Below are 26,094 nucleotides of genomic sequence, written 5' to 3' on the forward strand. Positions count from 1 at the left end.
CTACTTTTTGGTACCACCTTTCCTGCGTAGTCGACGGAACTACGTGTAGCAAACCCTTGCTCACGCTAGGGGTCGTTCGAGGACAGGTTTTGGGCGAGGAACGGTGTTTGCTCTCGAAATGGGTTCACAGGGAGTCCAAGGACAGGGAAAGGTGCAGAAGCTACCCAGCCAGTCCCCTACCCCGTTGGGGGACTGGTTTTTTTGGGGACGAGTAGCGTACTTGGCAGGTTAGCACGGTGACGTATCCTAGCGGAGTTTGGGCTAACTTGGCTCTGAGGCACTACATAGATTGCGGCCGAAATTGACCGTCTCGGCAACGCTAATCTATAAGGCAACCGCCTAAGACCGCCTCAGCTGGCGGTGCAATTTTTGCCAATGGTGCGAGACGAAAATCACGGACTTAGTCCTGATTGACGGGAAGTGCGGACGGATTTGACGGACTCGGCTTGATTAGTCCCTGACATGGAACTGATCCGAACGGACTTGAGCGACATTTGTGAAGGGTGACCACCGCTTTTAACCGACTTGTTACCTTCTCGAAAAGACTACCCAGTCAGATGTCGGACGTTGTCGGCTGCACTTGGCTCTAGACGTTCAAGCCGTGCAACGAAACACACCGCCTCAGCCTTGTTACGCCTATGTTGTCCCTGTGAAGTTCGGCTAACGGCCGAGTCTAACGGGAGTTGGCAGACCTGTGTTTGGTTTATACCGTAGTATGACCGACTCAGGTAGAGGTACCTCTCGGTATATTCGAGTTTTACGCACTCGGGCGTCAATGACGGGTCGTCATCACCGCTGATGACGTAGACGTGCTGGCCACGTTATTTGAAGGAGCCATGTTTGCCCAACGGATGAGGCCGAGACAGCTGTTGACAATTTTGGTATCCTTCATCTTTGACCGCCTTAGTTGGGTAAGCCGCTCGGAAGGCAACGGTTATGACCTAAACAAGCCGCTGAAGCACTGTTCGTTGCCGTACAAGAACGAGACGGCCAGTCCATTACTGCTTAATGGGCGATCAGTCGGGTTGGCTTGTCACCGACTTGGATGACAATACGCCCTGCTCGGGCGTACTTAGAAGGGACATGAGGTTAAAGATACGGGTTTCCCACCCATACTGAACATGGGCTTGGGCCAACGTCCTTGGGTGGCAGGTGCGCATGCCACGTACCCAGCTGGACGGAATGTCAAGTTGAGATGCTAATGACATTGACTATGTTATGCTAAGTGCTCGAGGGATTTGCATTGCAAACGAGTATTATTAGCATATCAAATGGTACGGACAGGCAATTTACATGACGGGTAGGAATGTCAGCGCCGGTTGGTGGACTGATTGCCGTAGGTCCATTATAATAACAGGTGGCTGCATATATAAACACCCCTGCGTCCAATCATGTCCAGGGCTTTGTTTCCCTGTGGCTTTAAAGGGTGGGACCTGCTAGTCTGTCGACACTGTTCCAGACATGAGCTTGACGGACCGCAAAAGTTTTCTGAAGGCGAGCAGACGACTGAAGCTCAAAGATGCAGAGTCTCCGGGAGGTAGTGGTAGCGATCGTTGTGATGTCCCTAGTAAACGTTCTAAGAAGTCGGGCAAGAAACGCGCCCGTAAGGCGAAGCTATCTCCGGCTGAAAAACCCAGTGGTAAGCGTAAACGTAAGACTGATCGTTCTGGCGATGATGATGATGGTGGGTCACCGGTTGCCAGTGGTTCTCACCCGGCTGCTCCGGGAGAGACTACTTCACCTGCAGAGACATCTGCTGCTCTTGTGGGAGATACTTCACCTGCAGAGACTACATCTGCTCTGGTGGGAGAGACTACATCTGCAGAGACTACGTCTGCTGCTGCTAGTGAGACAGTTAGTAACGAGACGGCTGATGCCATTGGTTCTCCCCCGGCTGCTCCGGGAGAGACACCACCTGTTGCGGTCACCATGAGCCCTCATCCTGCGTCAGGAGAGGTTCCTGTGCCCAGTGCGAAAGAGCTTGAGTCCTCGTCATCAGCAGAGGCTGCCCAGCCCGCTCCTGCCATAGTTTCGTGTGCTGCGATGTCCCCGCCGAAAAAGATAGTGCGGAGGGTTCGTTATCAGGATAGCCCACTGATTTTGAGCCAGATATGATCCTTGATGCCGCTACGGGCGAGTTCAGGCCCAGACGCCCAGACCATGGTGATTTCACCGCTGAGTCCGACTCGGAGGTTGACGAGGATGCGGCAGAGGACGATGACTTTTATGACAGGCAGTATGTAGGTGAGGCAAGCTCTGACGACGATGATGACGTTGCTGCTGTGTTGGCGGAGGACGACACCCCTCCTGTCTGGCGTATGTCTGAAACTACCGATGCTAATATATTTGAGGAGACCGAGTTTGATCATGAAAGAGGACCGACCTTCACCTTGCCCAGCCACTCTCGTGAGATCGATTACTTTTTTAAGTTTATTCCTGCTACACTGATCAGATTGGCAAAAGACGAGACTAATAAATACGCCAAATTCCACCAGCGATATATCGCTAGAAAGATCGATAAGATCGATAAGATCGAAAGATCGCTGACTACCGAGAGGTGCAGGCGTTCATTGGCGTCTTAGTCTGTATGGGTATCGACCGTAAATCATCAGTGGAGGATTATTGGTCTAGCGATCCATTTCTGAGAAACCAGGGTATTTCTACTGTGATTACCCGCAGTCGCTTTCAGCAGCTTATGCGATATTTTCATCTGGCAGACCCAGAGAACGATCCACGTCGTGATCCTGATGAGGCACGCCGCCGATGTCGGTGTCAGGAGGATCCCTTTTATAAAATCAATCCATGGATGGAGCCCATAGTTGACAGGTGCGTAAATAATTATAAGATGGGTAGAGAGATCTCCATCGACGAGGGCATGGTGCGATTCAAGGGCCGTTCTAAATTTAAGCAGAGATTACCGCATAAGCCTGACCGAGACGGTTTTAAGATATGGCAGCTGTGCGACTCCAGCACTGCATACATCGCACTGCATACATCGCTAACTTTGCACTGTACCTAGGTGTGAAATTTCGGGATCGGACTGATGGGAGACGGCAGGAGCGAGGTGTGGTGAAAAGAATTACGATGGAGCTGGTCCAGCCATTTTGTGGATATAATCACAGCCTATTTTGTGATAGCCTGTTTAGCACGGTCGTTACTGCTAGAGAGCTGATGGAGACTGGGATCTACATGGTCGGGAGTTTTAACCGCCGTAATCGTCGCACCATGCCCCCTCAATTAATTCCGCCGGGTAAGAGGAAGCGCCTTCCTCTGTCTGTTGGGGATATGAAAGCCACGACCAGAACGGACTCTCGTCTTAACATCACTGCTTATCAGGATAGTAACGCTCAGGTGCTGATCTTGAATACGGTCTATCCACCCTTGGAGTGCGTGCCAGTGGGGGAGGGAGACGAGCAGCGACAAGTGCCTCTGTCGCTGTATAATTATCGCCGGTACATGGGAGGTGTCGACCGAGCCAACCAGAAGCGCAAGTACTTTCACACTGGGCGCAAGAATCACAGATGGTGGACATATCTGGCATGTTACCTGATGATGATGTTGCCCTGGTAAATGCATCTATATGCTTCAAGCATGTACACCCTGATAGTAAGCTGACCCATAAGATGTTTCATCTGCGTGTCGGGAAACAACTCATTGGTGGTTATTGTGGGCGATCGCAGCCCAGTGTGAGAGAGGTCGAGGCCACCGTTTCTCTTGCCTCGTACATAAATCCACAAAATCAGCCGATGCACGTTGTCAGCCGTTTGGAGGGGCGGCAGAAATGCTGTAAAGTATGCAGCAGAGAGGGTAAGACCACTGCGAGCGGACGACTGTCTGAGACGTCCAAAGGATGTAGTCTGTGCGGGGTTCATCTTCACGAGGGCGAGTGTTTTGCGGCTTTTCATCATCGCATGATGCTACGAGGTAAGAGGAGCGTTGGCGTGCAGACCTCTACTCACACAGCCCCGACGACACCCATCAGCAAGAGAACCCGACGTAAATAACGGACAGGGGATAGCTTCGCCTCACAGTGGCTTGACTGTATTCTTAACACGGACCATGATCACATTTTGAGCATGGTTGTGCCGTTTGTTTGTGCTTTACGATCCCGCTGATTGTAAATTGAAACACGGATTATTTTGTACAATCCCCCCGATTGTAATCTTTGTAACACGGACCATGCACTCGGACGTCGAGACAGACTCTGAGATTTATTATTTGGCATAATGTAAATTATTCCCGAATAAAATACTATCAATGATCGCATATTTTTGTTTGTTTTGTTTACACGGATTATTTTGTACAATTCCCCGGATTGTAATTTTTGTAACACGGACCTGCCCCCCGATTGTAATTTTTTGTAACACGGACCATGCCCTCGGACGTCGAGACAGATTCCTAGATTTATTGTTTGGCATAATGTACATTATTCCCGAATAAAATACTATCTATGATCGCATATTTTTGTTCGTTTTGTTTTTACCCCCAGTTTCGTTTTTGGCATATCCGTAAGGACGCTTAAGTAATTGATGAACGTGCGTTGTATCACGTGGGAGGGGCACAGCCCAACGGAGGCTGTGCTCGTGCGACATAGACGTTGTACCAACCATCTGTCTTATGGGTTAGTGCATAGAGCAGTTGCACTGTCCAGAGCTAAGGTGGTACAAAACTGCACCCTACTAACAACTGCACAACTAACCTGTTAGGAAACGGTAACACTAACGAGCTAAATATGCACTGAACTGGCCAAACTACGTACACACTTTCCTTCAATGGCGAAGCTATGTCGTTGACACTACGTCAAAGCAGACTGCACTGTGCGACTCTTCCAAGCCGTTCAAAGTACGTGGCCAAGTGACACAACCCAGGGGGAACAGGACAGGTTTGAGGGTGCTGCCGCACCCATAGCACTAACCCCTGGGTCTTCTACTAACTCACGAGCGAGTGATGTTTCCCCGGTGTGGACGTGCGTGACGGCGAACGAGCTTTACTTCCGCGAAAGTAAGCTAGAAAAGGGCATAAAAGTGCACGTCCCCCGGGGCAAACAACGCCCAAGACCTCGTTATTTTCTCGACACAACCTCATCAGCGGTTGCCCCTCTATACGGGCATGCAAAAATTTTTGAAGTCTAACACGTATATGGTCGGTAATCGTACCCCGAAAATGTGGTATTTTTCCGCCAAATGCCTGGCAGGAAAGCGTGCAGGAGAGCCAATCTTCTGTAGACACGGAAAAGGGGGCCGGTTTTGACCGACTTGGCAGGATAACGGACAGGGGCGCTCGGCAGGAAAAGGGTTAAAGCTGTCTCTTCAGGGGTTTTAAAGAAAAAATATTTTTTAAGGTTTTTTGACCAAAAATGATAAAAATTGCCCCAAAACAGTAATTTTGCCAATATTGTCATAATTTCAATAAATAAAAGAGTAACACCCTTGCAAACATCCAAACCAAATTTGAGAGCCATTAAGCTGGCAGTTTCAGAGAAGAATATTGTTATTTCAAATGAGAAAAATAACAAAAAATTCAGCAAAAATACAAAATTCAAGATATCTTCACGATATAATTAAAACATAGGGCTAATGTCTCTGAAGCTACCATAGACATGGATGGTATAGAGGACGTACATACCATAATACCAGATATAGCAAGTGCAGAGGTCCTTTTGCAATATTCTTATGGCAGAAGAATTGTTTCCGTATGGTTCATACTTACAAACCCCTATATACACATAAGAACTGGCAAAAATTGCTCGCAAAACACAAAATGAAGTATCTCCTGACTACATGAAATTGCTTCACTAAGTTCATCCTATATACCAAATATCAAAGCTGTCTGACCAGTGGTTTTGAAGAAACAAGCAACCTAACAGCCAATAAAGCTCTGCTATGTATGCAGAGAATAATAGTGACACATCAGGGTTTGCTCTGGCTACTCAAGCTGATTAGCCTTTCTGGCTAATACAGTGTGAACACAAGTAGCCAGATTTTTTCGAGGGACGGGGTCAAGGGTCACATATATTAGAGGGTCAAAGGTCATACAATTAAACACATAGACAAAACATTTCAACACTTAAAGTCAGCCACTTTCTTCTATCATTATGTATCCTCAGGCTCAGTGCTGCTTACTTCAATAAAAAATGGCTACTTCACATCAAAACTTTCATGCATGATTACTGAACACCACTCTAATTTTCAATAACTTTCAAAAATTGACCAGCAAATTGTAAAGGACACAGAAGTTACAGGAAAAATTAATATTTTCGAGATCTTCATGTACTGGAATGCCATGATCACATTGAACTGAGCAACGATTTCCAAGCTTAATTGACACAGTATTTTATATTGCTGTTTCAAATCAAACTGATGAAACAATTTCCTTGATACAGAAGTGACAGTTTGGTATTTGACGCAAAATTATTCTAAAATATGCAAAAAAATGACGTCTTGGTAATTTAATATTTGTGACAATGACTACTCGGCTTGCACTGCACTGAATGGCCAGCCTGAACATGGAAATAGAACACGTGCACCTGCTTGTAGGTGAAAAGGTTCATTCACGGTAATGTCACAGAACAAAAGTGACTTTGATTCATTATATTGCTAACCACTGTCCCTCTCTATGATCAGACCTTAACTTTCCAAGCAACATTGTATCTACACATCACAAATTGCAAGTTCTGCAAGAACAAGGCCCGGTTCTAGACAGGCAGGAAATTCTCACGTAAACACAATACAGTTACGTGTATTTGTTATGGTTGATGTCACATGGGGTATACTGTTTACCGTTACGGCCTGAGTGACGATCGAGTCTGCCGAGTGACATTCCTGAGGTCCCATTGGATTTTGACAGCAGTCTGCTTATTTGTCTAGCCTTGGAATACACTTAGTTTGTAGTAAAAGAGTTTTTTGTGTGAACATGAAGTCTTTATACTGCTAAAGGAACGTACATCACGGCATGGAACCTGCACATGGCCGCTACATTTCACGCTACGGCAGATCAACGTCTGAGACGTTGATGCTGAAGACCCCCAGCTTATTGTTTTTAGGTAACAGAGCATGCGCATCAAAGGAAAATTTAACCCCCAACTTCTATGGAAAAGACTATCAGCAAGTTCGACTCACTTCAGCTGTACGGACTCCGCGGCCGCGGTAATTTTATGCATGCGTATTTTTGACACATTTTACCAAAATAAAAACCCACTTGCGTACAAAATTTATGGCAAAACACTCCCAAAGAAGTTTAAAAAAATTTACCGCAATGCAACAGAATATCGGAGAACCATCATGGTCATACAACCATAGAAGCGAGACTGTCTATGGTAGAACATAGTGGCACATGGTTACAAATTTCGAGTCGCCAGTCTGGCGAATGCTTTGGCCGACTGAGTCGCCAATGAGTCAATCAATTCGCCATTTTGCCGTCTGGCGAGCGGTAGCGCGAACACTGCACATGAGTGGATGAAGAAGGTGACTTTCTTTGCTAATTCAAACCAGGATGGCCTGACCAAAAACGGCAAAAAAGCACTAAAAATACAAAACTGAAGATTCAATCAATATATATATCACATTGAGATAAAGCTTAGAAACCTGTATACCAAATATCAAAGCAATCAGACAAGTAATTTTTTAGAAACAAATGTTTCACCAAAAATGGCAAAATTGGCAAAAAAAAAAAATAAAATTGTACATTTCATCATGATTTGAATATACATGATATTTAATTATCCCTACAAATCTGTATACCAAATATCAAAGCGATAAGACAAGTGGTTTTTGTGAAAAAAAATTTTCGTCCAAAACTGACAAAAATACCGCAATTATACAGTGTCGCTCAAATTTGATTAGAATTGGTACATACCAGTATGGGTACCAAAGATCAACAATAAATGTTGTTTCTATCTGTTCAGTGCAGGAATATTCTACGTTGATGTTATGACAATGATTTCTGCACAGTACAACCCGAAAAACAACAAGAAATATTTAAACCAGAAAAAAAGAATGACAAAAGTAAATAAGGTCTGAAACTTTAGGTACTGGAGGTCAACTTTAGCAACATGCACAGTAGAAACAGCTAGCCCCTCTTAGTTTGAGCATAGACAGTCTTCCCCTGTACTGTCTATGGTTTGAGCAGGTCTGTTAATATGTAACAGTTCATAAACAATGACAGGAAATTACTCAAGGTCAGTGGAGTGCCTGTTTCAGTCACTGGTATGCCACTACTCCTGCACATTTGCAGGATTTTTCTTTTTCTTACTTCATTTGCACATTTTCAGCGTGTGACGGACATAAATCAGCACATACATACCCACATACATACAGACAGACGCCATTGACTCACCATATCAGCTCTTTTTGGTATTTACATACATACCAAATATGAGCTAAAAATGCCCCCAAGATACAAATTTCACCACAATTTGAACAAACTTAACAATGCGAGTCAGGTTCAAAGGTCAATTTTAGCATTTTTTTTTCATTTCAAATTTCGAACCCCTGACACGTGGCCTTTGTTTTGGCAAAAAGTGCTGGGTCACATCGTACCGAGAAATTCCTGAAATATTACTAAAATGGCAAACTATCAGCTACACCATGTGCCATTATTTCCCTTTTGTCTTAATGGTCGTGGATTACCGACCACAATATCTTTGATAAACACGCAGATTATGTATAGGCTTGGCGGTATAGTGCGCATGCGCTATCTTCAGCGTTCTCAACTCTGCAGGTATCGGTGCCGCAAACACGTCCAATAAACAAAAGCTGGCGCTTATGCTTAGTACCATTGAATAAGCAAGCGAGGGCCACAAAAGTGAACCTGAAAAAGACGGCAACATGCTTAAAGGTCGGTTTAAATGTAAAACAGTCCGACTTTGGCTCATACTGCACTGTAACAACGATCAAGAACATAGTGAAGAGTCAGATTTGGCTGAGGACATAGTCGTAAACGGAGACGTGCTCAGTTCAACAACAATGAAAGTATTTGACATGCTGTTTTTCGAACACAGTCAACTACGCTGATTATATTCCCGAGTCCTAAAATTAGCCTGAGCGAGATGAAACTTCTCTTAGTTGCGATACAGTTAGTATTGTGTTCTTTTATATTTTTAACTCTAAGTTTCATCTTTCTATCGTGCAGCCTTTTCGTGTCTGCTGATTACTGAAACCTTGAGCAAAACTGTACCTGACAACACGCGACATTTATGTCAAGGAGTTTCCCAAGTGAGTGCATTATGAGTACATACATACACACATAATGCAGAGTCACAAGAGCAAGTTCACCGATCTGCTAATTTGTCATAACGAAATGCAAATATTTTTTTATTTCATGCCTTTTCTTTCTTTTAAATATAACCCAAAAATTAAATTACGTCAAAATACACATGGATTGCGAGAGTTCTTGTGTTGTCTGAACTTTTCCATTACCCGCTGACTCCACAGCTGCTAGCTGGACCTCAACACTGAACGTAAAGCAAACCCGGCTCAACTTCTGGAAGTGCTGAAACTAGCAATTATTGCTATATGAGGTTGATTTCACGCAAGGCAAACATATATGCAGAAAATGTTAGCAAGGATTTTGTATTCATGCTTTGCGGAACTTCAATAAGTATCTGAGAGGTACGTATTCACTGCATACGACGACCCATCGGCATCAGTGACTGACCAGACAATGATCTGTCCAGTCAGCATTAGTTGACTTCGCTTTTCTTTTCTTTTTTGCTGGTTATATTACACAGTGGTGAGATAAGCAGTGCATAGAATTCTACTTACGATGAATAAAGAATTGGTGGCAAAATATGGTCAGTCATCAAAAGATTGATTAGAAGAAAAAATCTCTGAAATAATTATGTGTGCACTGGTATTGCGCAAGTTGAGTGACTCACTGTAGACAAGTTGATAATCTGTCTCTCCGAACACGCTGTTGATGATAGTCTGCACTGTTCTACGCTACAGTGTGAGTATTAGTTTGATAAAAAAGGTACAAGAACAGATATAAAAAATACCGTCAATGACGCTGTACCTTCTCTAATGTGTGGCCAGGTCAGGTAATTGGTTGTTGGCATGGAGTTGTTGGTAAATAGTTGATGATGTAGGGGCATGAGGTGGGATATGGACCCAAAGAACCCAAAAGATGATTAAATACATCAATCAAAAAAATTCTAAGCTACAATATAAACTGCCTAAAGATAGTTCAATGTGGAAAAAAAAGTTAAATAATTCAGAAATAAGAATTAACAGTCCAAAATAGTAATAACGCACTTCCCTACTGACCTGAGTGCATGTGAAATACACAACCTGGCATCTGTAAATTAAATGTATACCAAGTGATCATTTTAAGTTACTTTTAACTGTTTTTAATGGATTTTCCAAAGACTCCTGTGGAAATGATGAAAAACGCTTATCTGGTCTTGTGTTTGTAAAACCTCATGGCTGATAATTGTCATAGTATTGAAAAAAAATTGAAAGTGAAGAAATTACTGTTTTTAATAGGCATATTTTCCTTGAAATACATGACCGTGTAAAGAATATGTGCTAAAAGTGTTTAGGTTCCAAGACAAGAAATTGACCATTTTAAACTAACAATTCTCTAGTGTTTAATAAGCTCAGAACCCCCGTAAATTATATATTTTCAGAAAGCGTAGATATAGGGAAACATTTTGAGTACCATAGTGTCACCATTGTTGACATAGCTATCACGTGACAGGTAATTTGCATAACCTTTCAAAAATCGGTTTTCCCTATGTTTTGTTTCAATGCTTTGAGATATGTGGCTGAAATTTGTGTGAGTGCAAGCTGTTCTAAGGGTCTTTAAAAGTGTGTCTCAGAATTTTTTTAAACCTTCTTAAACAGTTTTTATGCCAGAAAAACTTCCAGAGCAGTGAATTTAACCGTAGTTGATTTCTTTAAAATTGTGCTCCAAAAAAACTAAGCAAGATATAAAAAATCTGAGACACACTTTGGAAGAGCGTTGTGACAGCTTGCATTCCAGCAAGTTTGAGTCAGATATTTTGAAGTATTGAGACAAAACATAGGGAAAACCGATTTTTGAAAGGTTATGCAAATTACCTGTCACGTGATAGTTATGTAAACAATGGTGACACTGTGGTTACCAAAATGTTCCCTTATATCTAGGCTTTCAGAAAATGTATACATTAGTGGGGTTCTGAGCTTATTAAGTGTTAGAGAATTGTTAGATTAAAAAGGTCAAATTTCTTGTCTTGGAACCTTAAGAGTAAATTTCTTTTCAAAAAATAATTTAATCTGTGACCAAAGGATTTTTATTCTTTGAGTTTACAAATTCAAACATTGCAATTTGTTCAATCATCTTGTTCAGTGCAAAATTTATAAAATGACTGAAAAATAAAAAACATAGGGCCAAAGTCCCTGAAGCTACTATAGACATGGATACAAAATTAAGTATTACCTGACTGTATGAAATTATCTCACTAAGGTCATCCTAGGGACTTGTAAACCAGTAAGTTCTGTTGAATAAGTTGAGACTGTACGTACTCAGAGAAAGCACACTGAAGACAAATGTTTGAAACTTAAGAAGTTCAAGGTCATCAAAAGCATTATAAGGAATCATGTTACACTTTCATTGCACTGTTTACACAGATTGCATAATTGCTATAAATAGCACATGAGGAATCTTACAGCCAAGCTTTACCATAAAAACCATATCACTTTGACCACTCTTTTAATTGACCACTCTATTTTTTTCCTCAAAAAGTAATCTTATTTTATCCTTACCAAGTCAACCATAAATGGAAATTAGAACTTTCTCTATCTCTATTTATTTGACCACCCTATCATGACAAACTATTATGAGCAATTTCTTTTAGATAACATAAATGGTGGTTCAGAATATCAAAGTTGGGATTCAGGAAAGTTGCCTTTACATGTTTTAATCCTCCAAGATGGTAAGCATTTCACTATGAACTGTCAAAAAAAGTTGAACTTTCTGATAATTCCACACTAAATTATTTTGGCTTTGATGATTTCCTAATAATTCAATTATTTAAAATATTATTATTTTTTTCTGGGTGAATTGATAGGGTTTATACAGTACAAGAATTACATACAATGTAAGTCAAATTTTGACCAAAAATGACGAAAAAAATTCCTTAAAAATACACATTTGCATATTTCATCAAAATTTGAACAAATCTAAGTTGGGTTACTCCTAGGGACCTGTATATCAAATAACAAAGCTGTCTGACCAGCGGTTATGAAGAAGAAGATTTTTTACCAAAAACACCTTTTTTGGCATTAATTTGCCTATTTTCAACAATATCAAAAAATTAAAAAAATAGTTTCTCAAAATCATATTTTTCATCTACACAACAAATATCAAATCAGTAAGTACTGCGGTTCTCAAGATATTTGAGTGGACGGACGCCTCACAAACGGACATACATACATACATACATACATACATACATACATACATACATACATACAGACTGACGACGGACGCCGGACGGATACCCATCCCAATAGCTTCTATAGACTATAGTCTATAGTAGCTAAAAATTGGCAGAATTACAGTCTTTGTGATGTAAAATTATGGGTTGACATCACGATAATTGTTAATCTGTTCAAAGTACTACTATACTATAATTTAAAAAAGAAAAGTTCATGCAGAAACGGTAACATATATTGTCCGCAATGTAGTGTTAATTTACTTTACATCAAAATATGCCTTTGCTGGATACCAAATATATAGGGCGAAATATTAAAATCAGCCATGTTCAGCAAAATCCACACAACAGCATTGATCCTTTTCTAATTTGATTTGCTTTGCTTATGTTATCCTTGTATGACAGTCAGTACAATATGGAACTTGAACACAACACAGTGAATAAGTATGCTGTAAATGAAATGGTGTGGCTGCATCCACATGCAGCAATAGGAGTGCCTTTGTCTCTCACCCCTCATTTCCAACCTGTCCCATCCCTGAAAAAATAGTTTGGTCTTATATTTATAATATCAATAACTTCTGTATTTGTTAAAATGTGCGCATCTCAAAAACTTTTCATCATAAACATTTTCATTGTTTTTTATAGCTGACCAGTCAGTTAACCTGTTTATTTTGAATATTTGCGCATTTTTCCTCAGTATTTGACATTTTCAGAATACCTTCTTATTCAATTTGTCATTTTCTAAAAGTTAAAATGCTCCTTTGTGTGGTCAAGCTTTCCACAAGCATCAAATGTGGTACTTCATATAGGAAGGTCTGCCTCTAGAGGGCGGGCATCATGAACAGTGTTCTTTAGTTATTTCCTCCACATAAACTTCTGATTGTACTGTAAACATTGAACATGGCCGACGTCCGATTTTCCTGTCTAAAACTTTCACTCATTTTCGTTCATATGACTCTGAAACTCCAGGAAACGATTGGAAGAAAGAGTTATCTTGAAATATTGAGGTACTCGCCGATATTTTGCAAAATTTAATGAGAAAAAAATGCAAGGAAAATGCCGACAGGCTTACACCATGGAGGTAGGAATGCTTACACAATGACCGTTTTCAGACTCAGAGGCATATGATCATCTGCAGATTATGCAACAGGCCCATATCACGTGAGGCCATGAGGGGATATCCACGCAACTCAGTACCAAACACTAGCGCACACAGAGTGAGCAAACACAAAGTGAGTACCCCTAACGTCAGCTCAGTAGTCTGTAATAGATCGTAGTCAACTAAGAACCTTGGAGAAAGGCTTAACACTGTGGCTATGCCGCCTAAGTCCCTTTTGATTTTTGTCACAGCTCAAAATCTTTCTCCTGCACCTCAACCTGAACCATGAACACCCCCACCACTTTATGATATGACCCATCACAATGGCATGACGTCGACGGATCTTGACAGACGGAAGTATTGACAGACGGAAGTAGTTGACACCAGCATACTGGTTTTTCAACTCTAATACCTTCTCTGTCTATAAATAGACACGAGAAGGTAATAAATAAAGAAAAATAACATGAGTCAATCTCTCCTGTCATAACAAAGGGCGACAAGTTTGCAGCGCGGTGCAAAAGCTAAGAAAATACATTTTTTCAACAGATTTAGACATTTTATGCTGTCAAGAGTTACATGTGTTCGTCTCATCTTGAGGTTGGAAAACTAGCAACAAACCTTCCGTTGATGTCGGCACTAACATGAACTTGACAATCACTTTTCACAAAGAACATGCATAAATTGCCTATCACAAGACAGGAAGTAGACAACTAGAGTCAAGAACAAGTGAATGCCCGACAGGATCATGCGACGACAGCACACAGGTCTCGATCCCATATCACAGCTACTACAACATATGCTATAACTTGCCTTGATTGTGTCTCGTAGTCACACTGTGTTAGTCAATCTGTTTTAAAAGTTGGATCGCGTATTTTGACAAGCATACCAAAAGCGGTCTTTACATAGAAAGAAACCACAAAGTATTGAGATAAAAGTTCATGCCCGGTTTATTTCAGTTAAAAAATAGTGTTTTCAATTGGCTTCAAACTCACAAAATACGGTTTCAGGTCACCTTGTGGAGATGCCACAGACACTCACAGACGCAACGCGACACAGGAAATATGTCACTATGTCAACAGTAACAACACAACTTTATTTGTAAACCAACTAGGTCGACCGTCATGGCTCTCTTGCTACAGGCTGGATAAGGCCACAATATCAACAGTTTGCATGAGCTTATTGATTGTAAGTCGCTTGAAAATCAACAAAATACACTTCAGTTTAAGGTAGCGGTAAAGGCTATTTTTGCACCAATTCTTTTCTCAGAGTTAATGTCAAGTTTCAAGTGTTAGAATCAAGATATTAAGTTCAAATTTTCAGGATAACTCCCTTAGTTAATACTTTCTCCAAAGAATATAAAAATTGTATATTTGTAGCCACGAGTTTGAAATATGACACCAATCAATATTATATTAAAATTTAATTTTTCATATTTTTTTACATCTTTGAATTTAATAATAAATTAATATTACCAAATTAGTTATAAATATGTTGACACTATTAATTGTAAGATTTGTACGGCAGGATTTGTAAATAAAATTTGTTTTTATGATTTTACATGGGTTTACATATCAAAAAATTATTAAAAATTCTTTCAAATTTCAAAATGTGATTTTTCAAAAGGTACTTCAAATACAGGAAAATTGTGCCGTACAAATCTTATCTGTAACCTTGTTAATAGGCTGTAAAAATTCCATGTCCATATCTCATTTCAAAGGTTGGATTTAATTGGTATAAAATTATGTAGGAAAACTGTTATTCTGTCAAAATTGTTGAAAACAAGCCATATTTGCACCCCTCTTTTGAAGTCAAAGAGCAGTCTTTTTGGCTAATCTCACTTTTGACACCTCTTTGACACTCAAAGAATCTAAAAATGCATTTATAATAGCAGTCACGCATTCTGAATGCAAGCACTGCCTTGTCAAACTTCCTAAAAAACAGTAAAAAATGACTTTCCCTTTTCAAACATTTTTTTAAAAGCTAGGGGACCTCTACCATAGTTAATACACTAAGGACTCCCCAACTTCCTCTTATTTGGTCAGTTTTTCAGAAGTTTCAATGGGCTATATAACTCTGCAATGCTTATGACCCCAAATGTCTAGTTTTTTTTATTCCACAGAGAATGTTGACTTCTTTCATGTTTTAATAGTTTTATTGAAGTTTATAACTGACGCTCTAGCCTTTACCGCTACCTTAACTAAAATCTTACAAATTTCTTCTTCATGCACATTGAAAGGAAACCTCAACCACGGGGACCGGAGCGTTCAGCATCACGCAATGATGGCCATGCTGCCATCCAACGCTACGTTCAATCGCAATCAACTTGGCTAGCAAATCACTCCATTTTTCCATAGAAAATTCTCAAAAAAGTGGTAAAATCTACTGTTTCTATCACACAGAGAGCAATAGCTGTACATGCTATATCGTCTTCTGTGTCTGAGTTGCGGAAAAGCTATCATAAAGGTCTCTTGACTCTCGTTGAGTGCATGGCAGTGGGGCCGCCGACCTGATTAAATATTCATGTAACAGGGCTCCCCCTAAGCCACCAAAATGATAAGCCAAGTCATTAGCCAAATCAAAAATCTCTCAGCCATTTTCAGCAACTTTTAGTCAGTTTATGATCTCAAGTGTGGCAACAGCTTTTTCGGCATTCAGGAGTTCCTAATTCTACAAATCAAGATGTTTTGTATGATGTTCATGATAGTTTTTACATTAAATAAATATTTGTGCATTAATAATCTGTGCTTTGATGATATTTCAGGGGTAGAAATAATTTTTCATTTCTGGTGGTAAACTTTTACCACAAGAAATACAATAAGGTAGCAATTCAATTCTAAAATATCTGGTAGCAATGTTAAGTGTATATTACAAAAGGTAAAGAATATTTCTGCGGCATTCAGTCAGTGTTCACAGTATGATAGCTTGTCATAAGCTACAGTTGTCTCATGTTGCAAATTTATGCAGTCTTCCATAATCACAAGCGACCTAGCGGCCGATATAGCTCCGCTGTGTTTATGTAGAGAATAACTATTTTTGACACATGTTGATGAAGAAGGAGGAAATCTTTGATAGCTCAATGCAGTGGCCAGAAAAAGTGGCTAAAATAAGCTGCAAAAATACACAATTGAAGATTTCATCATACTTTGAATATATCACATCGGATCATCCCTAGGAACATGTCAACCAAAGCTATCTGATGAGTAGTGTTTTGAGAATAAAATTTTCTGACCAAAAATGGCAACAATTGCCCCCCCAAAATAAAAATTGCAGATTTCATCATAATTTCAAAAGATCAAATTGAGTTCATCTATAGAAACCTGTATACCAAATTTCAAAGCTGTTAGACCAGTACTTTTTGAGAAACACATATTTTGACCAAAAATGGGAAAAATTGCCACAAAATTCAAAATTGCAGATTTCATCATTATTTCAATAAATATCATGTAGTTCATCTATGGAAACCTGTATACCAAATTTCAAAGCTATCAGATGAGCAGTTGTTGAAATACACATTTTTTGACCTAAAATTGCAAAAATTGCCCCAAAAATACAAAATTACAGATTTCAGGAGAAATTAAATATATATTACTTAGCTCATCTGTAGGAACCTGTATACCAAATTTCAAAGCTATCAGACCAGTACTTTTTGAGAAACACGTTTTTTGACCAAAAATAGCAAAAATTGCCCCAAAATTACAAAATCGCAGATTCATCATAATTTCTACAAATATCATTAAGGTGATCTGTAGGAACCTGTATACTAAATTGCAAAGCTATCAGATGAGTACTTTTGGAAATACACATTTTTTGACCAAAAATGGCAAAAATTGCCCCAAAATACAAAATTGCAGATTTCATCATAATTTCAATACATATCATTTAGTTCATGTGTAGGAACCTCTATACCAAATTTCAAAGCTATCAGATGAGTAGTTTTGGCAATACACATTTTTTGACCAAAAATGGCAAAAATTGCCCAAAAATACAAAATTACAGATTTCATCAGAAATTCAATATATATTACTAAGTGCATCTATAGAAACCTGTATACCAAATTTCAAAACTATCAGACCAGTACTTTTGAGAAATACATTTTTTGACCAAAAATGGCAAAAATTGCCTTAAAAATGCAAATTTGCATATTTCTTCACAATTTGAACAAATCTTAAATAGATCATCCCTAGGGACATATGTACCAAATTTCAAAGCTATCTGACCGGTAGTTTGAAGAAGAAGATTTTTAAAGATTTTTTTACCAAAAATGACAAAAATTGCCTTAAAAATACAAATATGCAAATTTCACCACGATTTGAAGAAATCTGACTGAAGTCACCATAAGTAAACTGCATATTAAATTTCAAAGCAATCGGACAAGCGGTTTGAGAAAAGAAGATTTTTTTACCAAAAACACCAAAAAATGCCCCAAAAATACAAATATGCAAATTTCACCACGATTTGAACAAACTTAAGTGAGGTCACCCCAAGTGAACCGCATATAAAATTTCAAAGCAATTGGACTTGCGGTTTCAGAGGAGAAGGCAATTGTTGACGGACGACGACGACGACGACGACGACGGACGACGGACGACGGACGACGACGGACGACGACGGAAAATCAACCTATTTGATAAGCTCCGCGTCGCTGACAGCGGAGCTAAAAATGTTTGAGCCACACAAATAAAAATTTTAGGTGCAGAAGAAAGCATTTAGTAGCATACTGGCAGAACGTAGATATGACTGGCCCCAGTGGTACTAGTATGTCATAGATGTGATCAAGCAGGCTGACTAGCATCTTGAGTGTAAGTATTTTTCTTGAAAAAAAAAAGGGTTGGGCCAAATACTATACTCTTGTAAAACAAGACACAACGATATATGTTCATTTACATTACTCACTGTTTGCTAGTATTCATTGTTTTAATGATTATGATAACATTTTAGCCCAGATATATTTTCATTTGATATTTTGATATGATAAAGAAATGTCTGGTGATGTTCACTTCTACGTCATTAAACTGCATGGTGGTATCTGCAAAAATATTAAATCATTCAGAATCACACAATTTTTTGTATAAGTTATAGCAGTTTGAAATAGGCCGAATGGACAATTTTAATAGTTCTACTTTTGAATTGTTGCTTTGATGTTGACATGCAAAATTGCAATTCACAAACTTTATGATTTGAAAATAAATATGCTTACTGCAATTACTGTTGACAATTTCCCTTTGCCATGACTCTTAATAGAATTCAATTTAAAACTGACAGTCAAGCTCAATGCCATTTAAATTGGAAGGCAACAGAAGTTACCTTTCACCTATTGGACCACCCTAGGTGGTTTCTTGTGAACCATAGTTGTGTACTTACTATGCATTCTGTCATGCAATACATCACATGATGAGGTGACCTAGACTTGACCTTTCAAAACGCCTCAGTTTTTCTCCTTTTCCTTTCTATTATGACTCCGTTTGTAAGTTTCCTTTGAAATTTCCTTCATGCAATACATCACATGATGAGGTGACCTAGACTTGACCTTTCAAAACGAATCAGTTTTTCTCCTTTTCCTTTGTATTATGACTCCGTTTGTAAGTTTCCTTTGAAATTATGGTTTTTACTATCAAACTGAGTAGTTGCAGGCCAAATGTTGATTCAAGCAAAGTAGGTAAAACTTTTGAAAGACTCCAGGACGAACGGCCAAGGCAAAGCAAGCCCAAAGCAAAGCCTCTGTGTACTGTAGTATCGAACAGCAACAATGTTTGCTTCACATACCAGGGAATTTGTAGCTTTGAGTAAACTGTTTCAATACATTGCAACTTTGTAGGAAGGAGGGTAACCTGTTTCAACATCTTACAACTTTTGATTCAGCTGTAGTTTTCTGTTGAGGAGGCACTGTCTAGAAAATCAATCGCCACTACATTCGCCAAAACTGGAATTTTTGTAGCCATTTTTAATTTTTTGTAGCATTTGGCTAATTGGCGATCCTAGCAGGAGCCCTGTGTAAACCACTGACCCCTTCTCGGAATGTTTGCATAAATTACTGGAACTCTCTATTGTTTGGGTGGATGATGTCATTATTTTAGTCCTTATATGGTACTAACCTGGGTTCAAAGGGTAAAGGAAAGGCTTTGTGGCTTGCTGAGTTTGGCAATGCGTACCTAAGCTAGACAGAATGCATAGAACACAACCACTGTCGGATATCATACACCGACGTGGCGCTGAGAATGAGAGTATAGTCACATGAATTTCGGCACCCGATGATAATACCGCATCGTCCACCGTGAATTTCAACGGGGTCTTTGAGTTTAAATCCAGTTCGCCACTCTTTCATTAGCGTAGCGAACCAAGAAGACATTTTATTTGCCACTCAGCATTTTCTGTCACATTTTGCGAATGTGGCGAGTGCTAGTGCAACCCCTGTGTAAGACGCATATGTCGTTTACACAAATCTTCAATTTTCTCAGTGCGTACATTATTCAAATAAGTATAAGTCAGCGGCCCCTGGACAGATTAGCCTGATTTTTCACCTGTGGTCAGTGAATAAATATACCTGAAAGACAGTGTCTCAGATTTCCGATAAAAGGCCTGGAAGTGAAGTTGTCCTGAAAAACGTGAACAAAGGCCGATAATTTATGCAAAAATTGTCAAGTTGATACTTTGAAGGCTCATTGTGCGAAAACAAAAGTGAATTTCAAAAATCTGGGACACGGTTTTTTGCCAAGTATACCCAGCCATCGATTGCTGTAAACAGATCACCAAGGCCGATTGGAGATTTGTACTTACACTTTTTTGAGTAAAAAAACTAAAAAACATGTGTTTTTGAGTAAAACTACTGTATGTGCACTGTTTTTGAAAAACTAACAAATTTTCTAAAAAAAGTACCACATGTCGGGTGTGTGACCGCTTCTTCTATGTGAAAATTGGATTGAAAATACCGGTACGTGTAAATGAACCTGAGTCACTACCTTAAGTGAGGTCACCCAAAGTGAACTGCACATTAAATTTCACAGCAAATGGATATGCGGTTTCAGAGGAAAAGGCAATTGTTGATGGATGACGGACGGACAGATGGAGATGACGATGACGGAAAATCAGCCTATTTTATAAGCTCTGCTTCAGACAGCAAACTACCAAAAATGTGAAAAAAATGTTATGCTAAATGAAATGAAACATGGTAGTACACTGGTTGTGCAGGTCTGGATGAGATTCAATCTGTCAGTTCCTGTGAAGCAGTCACTAATAATTTTTGTTTTGATGACACGGACAGACATGAAGACAGACACAGAAATTCACAGACAAGCAAATGTATACAAGTGTCTGTATTACTCAAGAGCTAAAGCAGACTATGTCTGAGGGGACTAACTATTGTTTACCTCTTGCAAGGATAGCTGAGCCACCATGGTTACCATCTGTTGTTGCTGCCATTGATAGCTCCTCCCGTTTTGTGTTTGGTGAAACAAGCTGACTGTGTTCGAATGGAACTGGTATAGTAGCATCTTCCTCATTTACTTCTACTCCTTGTAATTTACATGTCACCGGCAATGGCTTTGGTATTGGCTCATCAAAAGTTGGTGATGACGGTGGTGTAAGTAATTTGAAGGTAACAGGTAATGGCTTTGGAACACTTGGATCGACCATTATAGGTGACAATGGTCTTGACTGATGCTTGACTGAAGAATTTTCAGGAAATTTGACAACTGTAAAAATGTCACTATTTCTGCCATTTACAGAATGGTCCTTAATATTAATGTTTACATTCTGATGGTCGGCATATTTGGTCATATTTGAAGGTACATCATAATTTGACAGTTCTGATTTGAGATCCAGCTTTAACTGATGTGGTTTCAAACTAGATTTTCTAGGAACCATGATTTCATATTCTGTATCTCTCATTGGACCAGCAGTTTTCACAGTTTCTATATTTGGCTGAGTCCGCTCTTTTTCTAAAGCTACCTCCCCTTCTCTTGATTCAACAGCTCTGGTATGCATGATTCTGCTAGTTGTTGGTACATTCCTGTACATATTGGATGTTCCGGCAGTTGATCTTGATCCATGTTTAGTGGTAAGTGCATTACCTCTCTTTGACTGTGGTAACATGATTTCGTATTCTGCAAGTCTAACAGGAGACCTTGCGGGTTCAGGGTGCAACTCTGAAGGTGCAACAAGTGGTGCCATAAGTTCATATTCAGTTTCCCTTATTAGATCGCTTCTTTCAGCACTGTACACTATTTCATGTTGGGGTCCATCATCTACTAGTTTTGTATCCCTTACATTATGCTGTTGATGATGGTGACGTTTGGCATGCCAGACATCTTCCTGAATATTTCCATTGTTAGTTATTTTTGTTGTTGACTTTGGATATTTTTGTGGTGACATTAGTTCATATTCAATGTCACATGACATTGGTAGAACATAATTTTTCCCATCCATTGTATCCATACTTTGCTTGGTATTGCTCCTTCGTTGCTGTTGTTCTTTTGGCACAAATGGTGCCATTAGTTCATATTCCTCCTCACGAATTGCCATTGATCCTGGAGTATTGATATCTGCCATTTCAGGACTGATATTCATGCCCGGTGTAATAATCTTACCACAGTTTTTGAGATTCTGGAACAATACATCTTCTGATGTCAAAATCTTCTGACCAAGATAACTTGTCCACCTTGTATTCCCAGAATTCCACGGATCAAGATCTTTTGAAAATACTGTTGCCTGTGTACTTGCATTGCTTGAATTAGCAACATCACTAATATTCAAATTTTGCATCCGGTTGGCCAGAGCATAATCATCAGCTTTCTGTATTTCTGAAACAACACCATAGTCTTCCAAGTGTCCACCTGAAAATCTTTCTTTGGGACTAGAATATGAAGAGGTTTTACTCAGAGTACAGTGTCTCCTTGGTTGTTTCATTTCATATTCCTCTGCTGTATGGGTGGACCAGGATGCATTAGGTAATACTTCTCTTGCAAAACCACAATCATTCCTTGATTTATGATCCAGATACACATCATGATTATCAAAAGTTTGCTGCTTTGGAGAAACATCTCCACTTTTAGCAATGGACTTCCTTTCACAGAGTGCAATATCTCTTTTTGTAAGTTCCTGCTTTTCAAATTTATCTTCGGGAGGAGTTTCCAGAGTGATAGCACACTCATTTGTGTAAGTCAACAGAGGTTTATTTTCCATGTTTGTATCTAGAATTTAAAGAAATAAATATCGTCAATGACACAGATTCCCTCTGATATTTGAAAAAGCACATTTAGCCTTTGTACTCGAAAAAACAAACATATAGCCAATCCTTTTCTCATTAGTAATACAGCTAAACGTGAACCAAAGGGTATGGATTGATTTTTGGACAATCCGTTGACAACCTTGCATGGAAAATGGCACTTTTCTCCAGTACCTTTATTATTCTGTTATCTCAGCCCTCATGATGAACTAAACAGAATAGTATCAATAGGTCTATCTGCCATTGTTTATTTCCATTACATCCACGAAGTTGGTCTTCATCTTTTAAACATGCAATTTCATTTCTATGAAGCAATTATCATTTTAAGGTTCCAGGACAAGAAATTGACCTCTTTAATCTAACAATTCTCTAGTGGTTAAGAAGCTAAGAGCCCCCGTATATTATACATTTTCTGAAAGCCTATATATAGGGGAAGATTTTGGTAATCACAGTGTCACCATTGTTTACATAACTACTACGTGACAGGTACTTTGCATAACCTTTCAAAAATCAGTTTTCCCTATATTTTGTCTCAATACTTCAAAATATCTGACTCAAACTTGCTGGAATGCAAGCTGTCACAACACTCTTCAAAGGATTGTCTCAGATTTTTTATATCTTGCTTAGTTTTTATTTGAGCACAATTTTAAAGAAATCAACTAGGGTTAAATTCACCGTTCTGGAAGTTTTTCTGGCATAAAAATTGTTTAAGAATGTTTAAAAAAATTCTGAGACACACTTTGGAAGATCCTTAGCACAGCTTGCACTCACACAAATTTCAGCCACATATGTCAAAGCATTGAAACAAAACATAGGGAAAACCGATTTTTGAAAGGTTATGCAAATTTCCTGTCACGTGATAGTAATGTAAACAATGGTGACACTGTGGTAACCAAAATGTTCCCCTATATCCAGGCTTTCCGAAAATGTATAATTTATGGGGGTTCTAAGCTTATTCTAACCACTAGAAAATTGTTGGCTAAAAAGGTCAATTTCTTGTCTTGGAACCTTAATCTGTGAAAACTTTTTACTAGTGACTAGATTTTCACTTCTGTGTTGTTGTTTTCCCAAGATACTGACTGCTTGATGCTAGAAAGTTGCTTTACATACCGGTACAACCAATGGGCATGTTCACAGTTCACACCATGCTGTTGATCAGCTTGTATGACACCTTTGTTCCGTGTTTACGTTTTATTTCAAGATATGATTCAAGCAAAAATTTCATCAAATTGTCACTTCTGTACCTAAGGATTGTGTAATCAATCTGATTTGATATAGGCATTGATATAAAAGTCTGTGTCAGTTAAGCTCAGAAAGTGTTGCTGAGTTTGCTGTCTTTTAGATATGATCATTAACTGGGTCTGTGATTAACAAGTCATCGTTGATGACACTGTCCCCACTTGTTAATAAGTAATTTGATTACAGGTCCTGGGAGAGTGAGGATAGAGTCCTGTTCATTAACTGGGTCTGTGATTAAAAATACTGCAATACAGATGAGGCTAAATGACCAAGAATGAGCTCCATGGTTGTGAAAATGTAAAACCAATCTGGGCTGCCACCCTAATTACAAAAATGATTCAAGTAGTAATTAAGCGACTGGATGTTGCAAATCATTTTTCATTCAATTACAACACTGACAGATTATGACTGTATCACATTTCATACAATTTGATGCAGTACTTCTGGGCATACACCCTAAACACAAAAATTCATAATGTATGCCAAGAAGCAATTAATTAAATGACACTTCTAAGTGTCACTGAATTGTATTACAGCACAGTGAGATCAACATCTATACCATGTTTCATCAAATTTGACAGAGTATTTTTGGACATATCACTCAAATCAGGAAAGTTCATTAATTACGCATAGTGAAATTTATCAACATGGTACTGATAAACATCATTATTCACTGATAAAGCAATGAGAGCACAACATCTGTACCAAGTTACATTAAATTTGATGAACCATTTCTCGGTACACTGGCCTTAATTACGAAAATTAATAATATATGCAAATCAGCAGTTAATTGATATGATACTGTTACATAACATTGCAGGTCATTACACTACTGGAAGATTTACATCTGTATCACGTTGCATCAAATTTGATGCAACATTTCTAGACATTTCATACTAATTATGAAAGTTCATGAAATATGCAAATTAGCAATTAATTGACATGATATTTCTTCATGTCTTCACACAGTATTACAGTACTCAGAGGTCAACATCTGTACCATGTTTCATCAAATTTGATGCAGCATATCTGGACATATCACTCTAATCAAGAAAGTTCATGTCATATGCAAATTAAAACTTTATTAACATGACACGGTTAAATGTCTTTATTCACTGTTAAAGCAATGTGAGCTCAACATCTGTACCAAGTTTCATGAAATTTATTGAACTATTCTTGATAGCCTAATTAGGAAAATTCATTAAATATGCAAATTGATAAAAAACTGCTACATATCTTTGCACGCCATTAGACTACTGGAAATACAAAATCTGTACCATGTTTATTAAATATGATGCAGCATTACTAGACATATCACAATAATTGTGAAAGTTCATTAAATATGTAAATTAGCAATTAATTGACATGTTAATCCTTAATGTGTTCACATTGTTATAATACTGACAGATCAACATCTGCATGTTTCATAAAATTTAAAGCAGTATTTCTGGAAATAGCCCACTAATTAAGAAAAGTAATGAAATATGCAAATTAGCAATTTATTAAAATGATACTGCTAAGAGGCTTTGTACACTATTGTAGGGCTGTGTGCTGAAAATTTGTTTTATTTGTTTCATTAAATCTGTTGCAGTATTTCTAGACGTCACCCTAATTAAAAACATAGGGCCAAAGTCCCTGAAGCTACTATAGACATGGATACAAAATTAAGTATTTCCTGACTGTATGAAATTATCTCACTAAGGTCATCCTAGGGACTTGTAAACCAAATATTAAAGCTGTCTGACCAGCAGTTTTGAAAAAACAAGCGACCCAACAGTTGACAGAGCTCTACTGTGTTATGTAAAAATAGTGACAACATCACTGTTCGCTCCCATATAGTTATCAAAACAAGTCAACAACTGTATGAAACATGGACATACATATACAGACAGACTGACATACACAGACTGGCACAGAGTGATGACATTGACCCCAAGTGTGCCTTGGCCCATGGAGAGTGATAATGATATAACAACAGCTGAATGTAATGATAAAATAGTTAAGTATAGGCCTATACAGGCACTGAGAGTGAATATGTTACAGCAATTTGATTAGTTTCTTTTCCTTCTCTACTTCTGTGATAATCTTTAAGACAATCAATCTGCAAGGCAGTATATGTATTGA

The 26,094-nt window shown here is 38.9% G+C and overlaps 1 protein-coding gene across 1 annotated transcript in view; it reads right to left on the minus strand.

Moving 5' to 3' along the window:
• Positions 1–26,094, minus strand: part of LOC139122442 (uncharacterized) — a 64,123-nt gene that overhangs the window by 10,510 nt on the left and 27,519 nt on the right. The window contains exon 6 of the mRNA XM_070687816.1: positions 20,876–22,696. Coding sequence (XP_070543917.1) covers positions 20,876–22,696 — 1,821 coding nt within the window. The remainder of the gene's footprint in view (positions 1–20,875; positions 22,697–26,094) is intronic.

Source organism: Ptychodera flava, chromosome 22 (assembly GCF_041260155.1).
Source record: "Ptychodera flava strain L36383 chromosome 22, AS_Pfla_20210202, whole genome shotgun sequence".
Taxonomy (NCBI): Eukaryota; Metazoa; Hemichordata; class Enteropneusta; family Ptychoderidae; genus Ptychodera; species Ptychodera flava.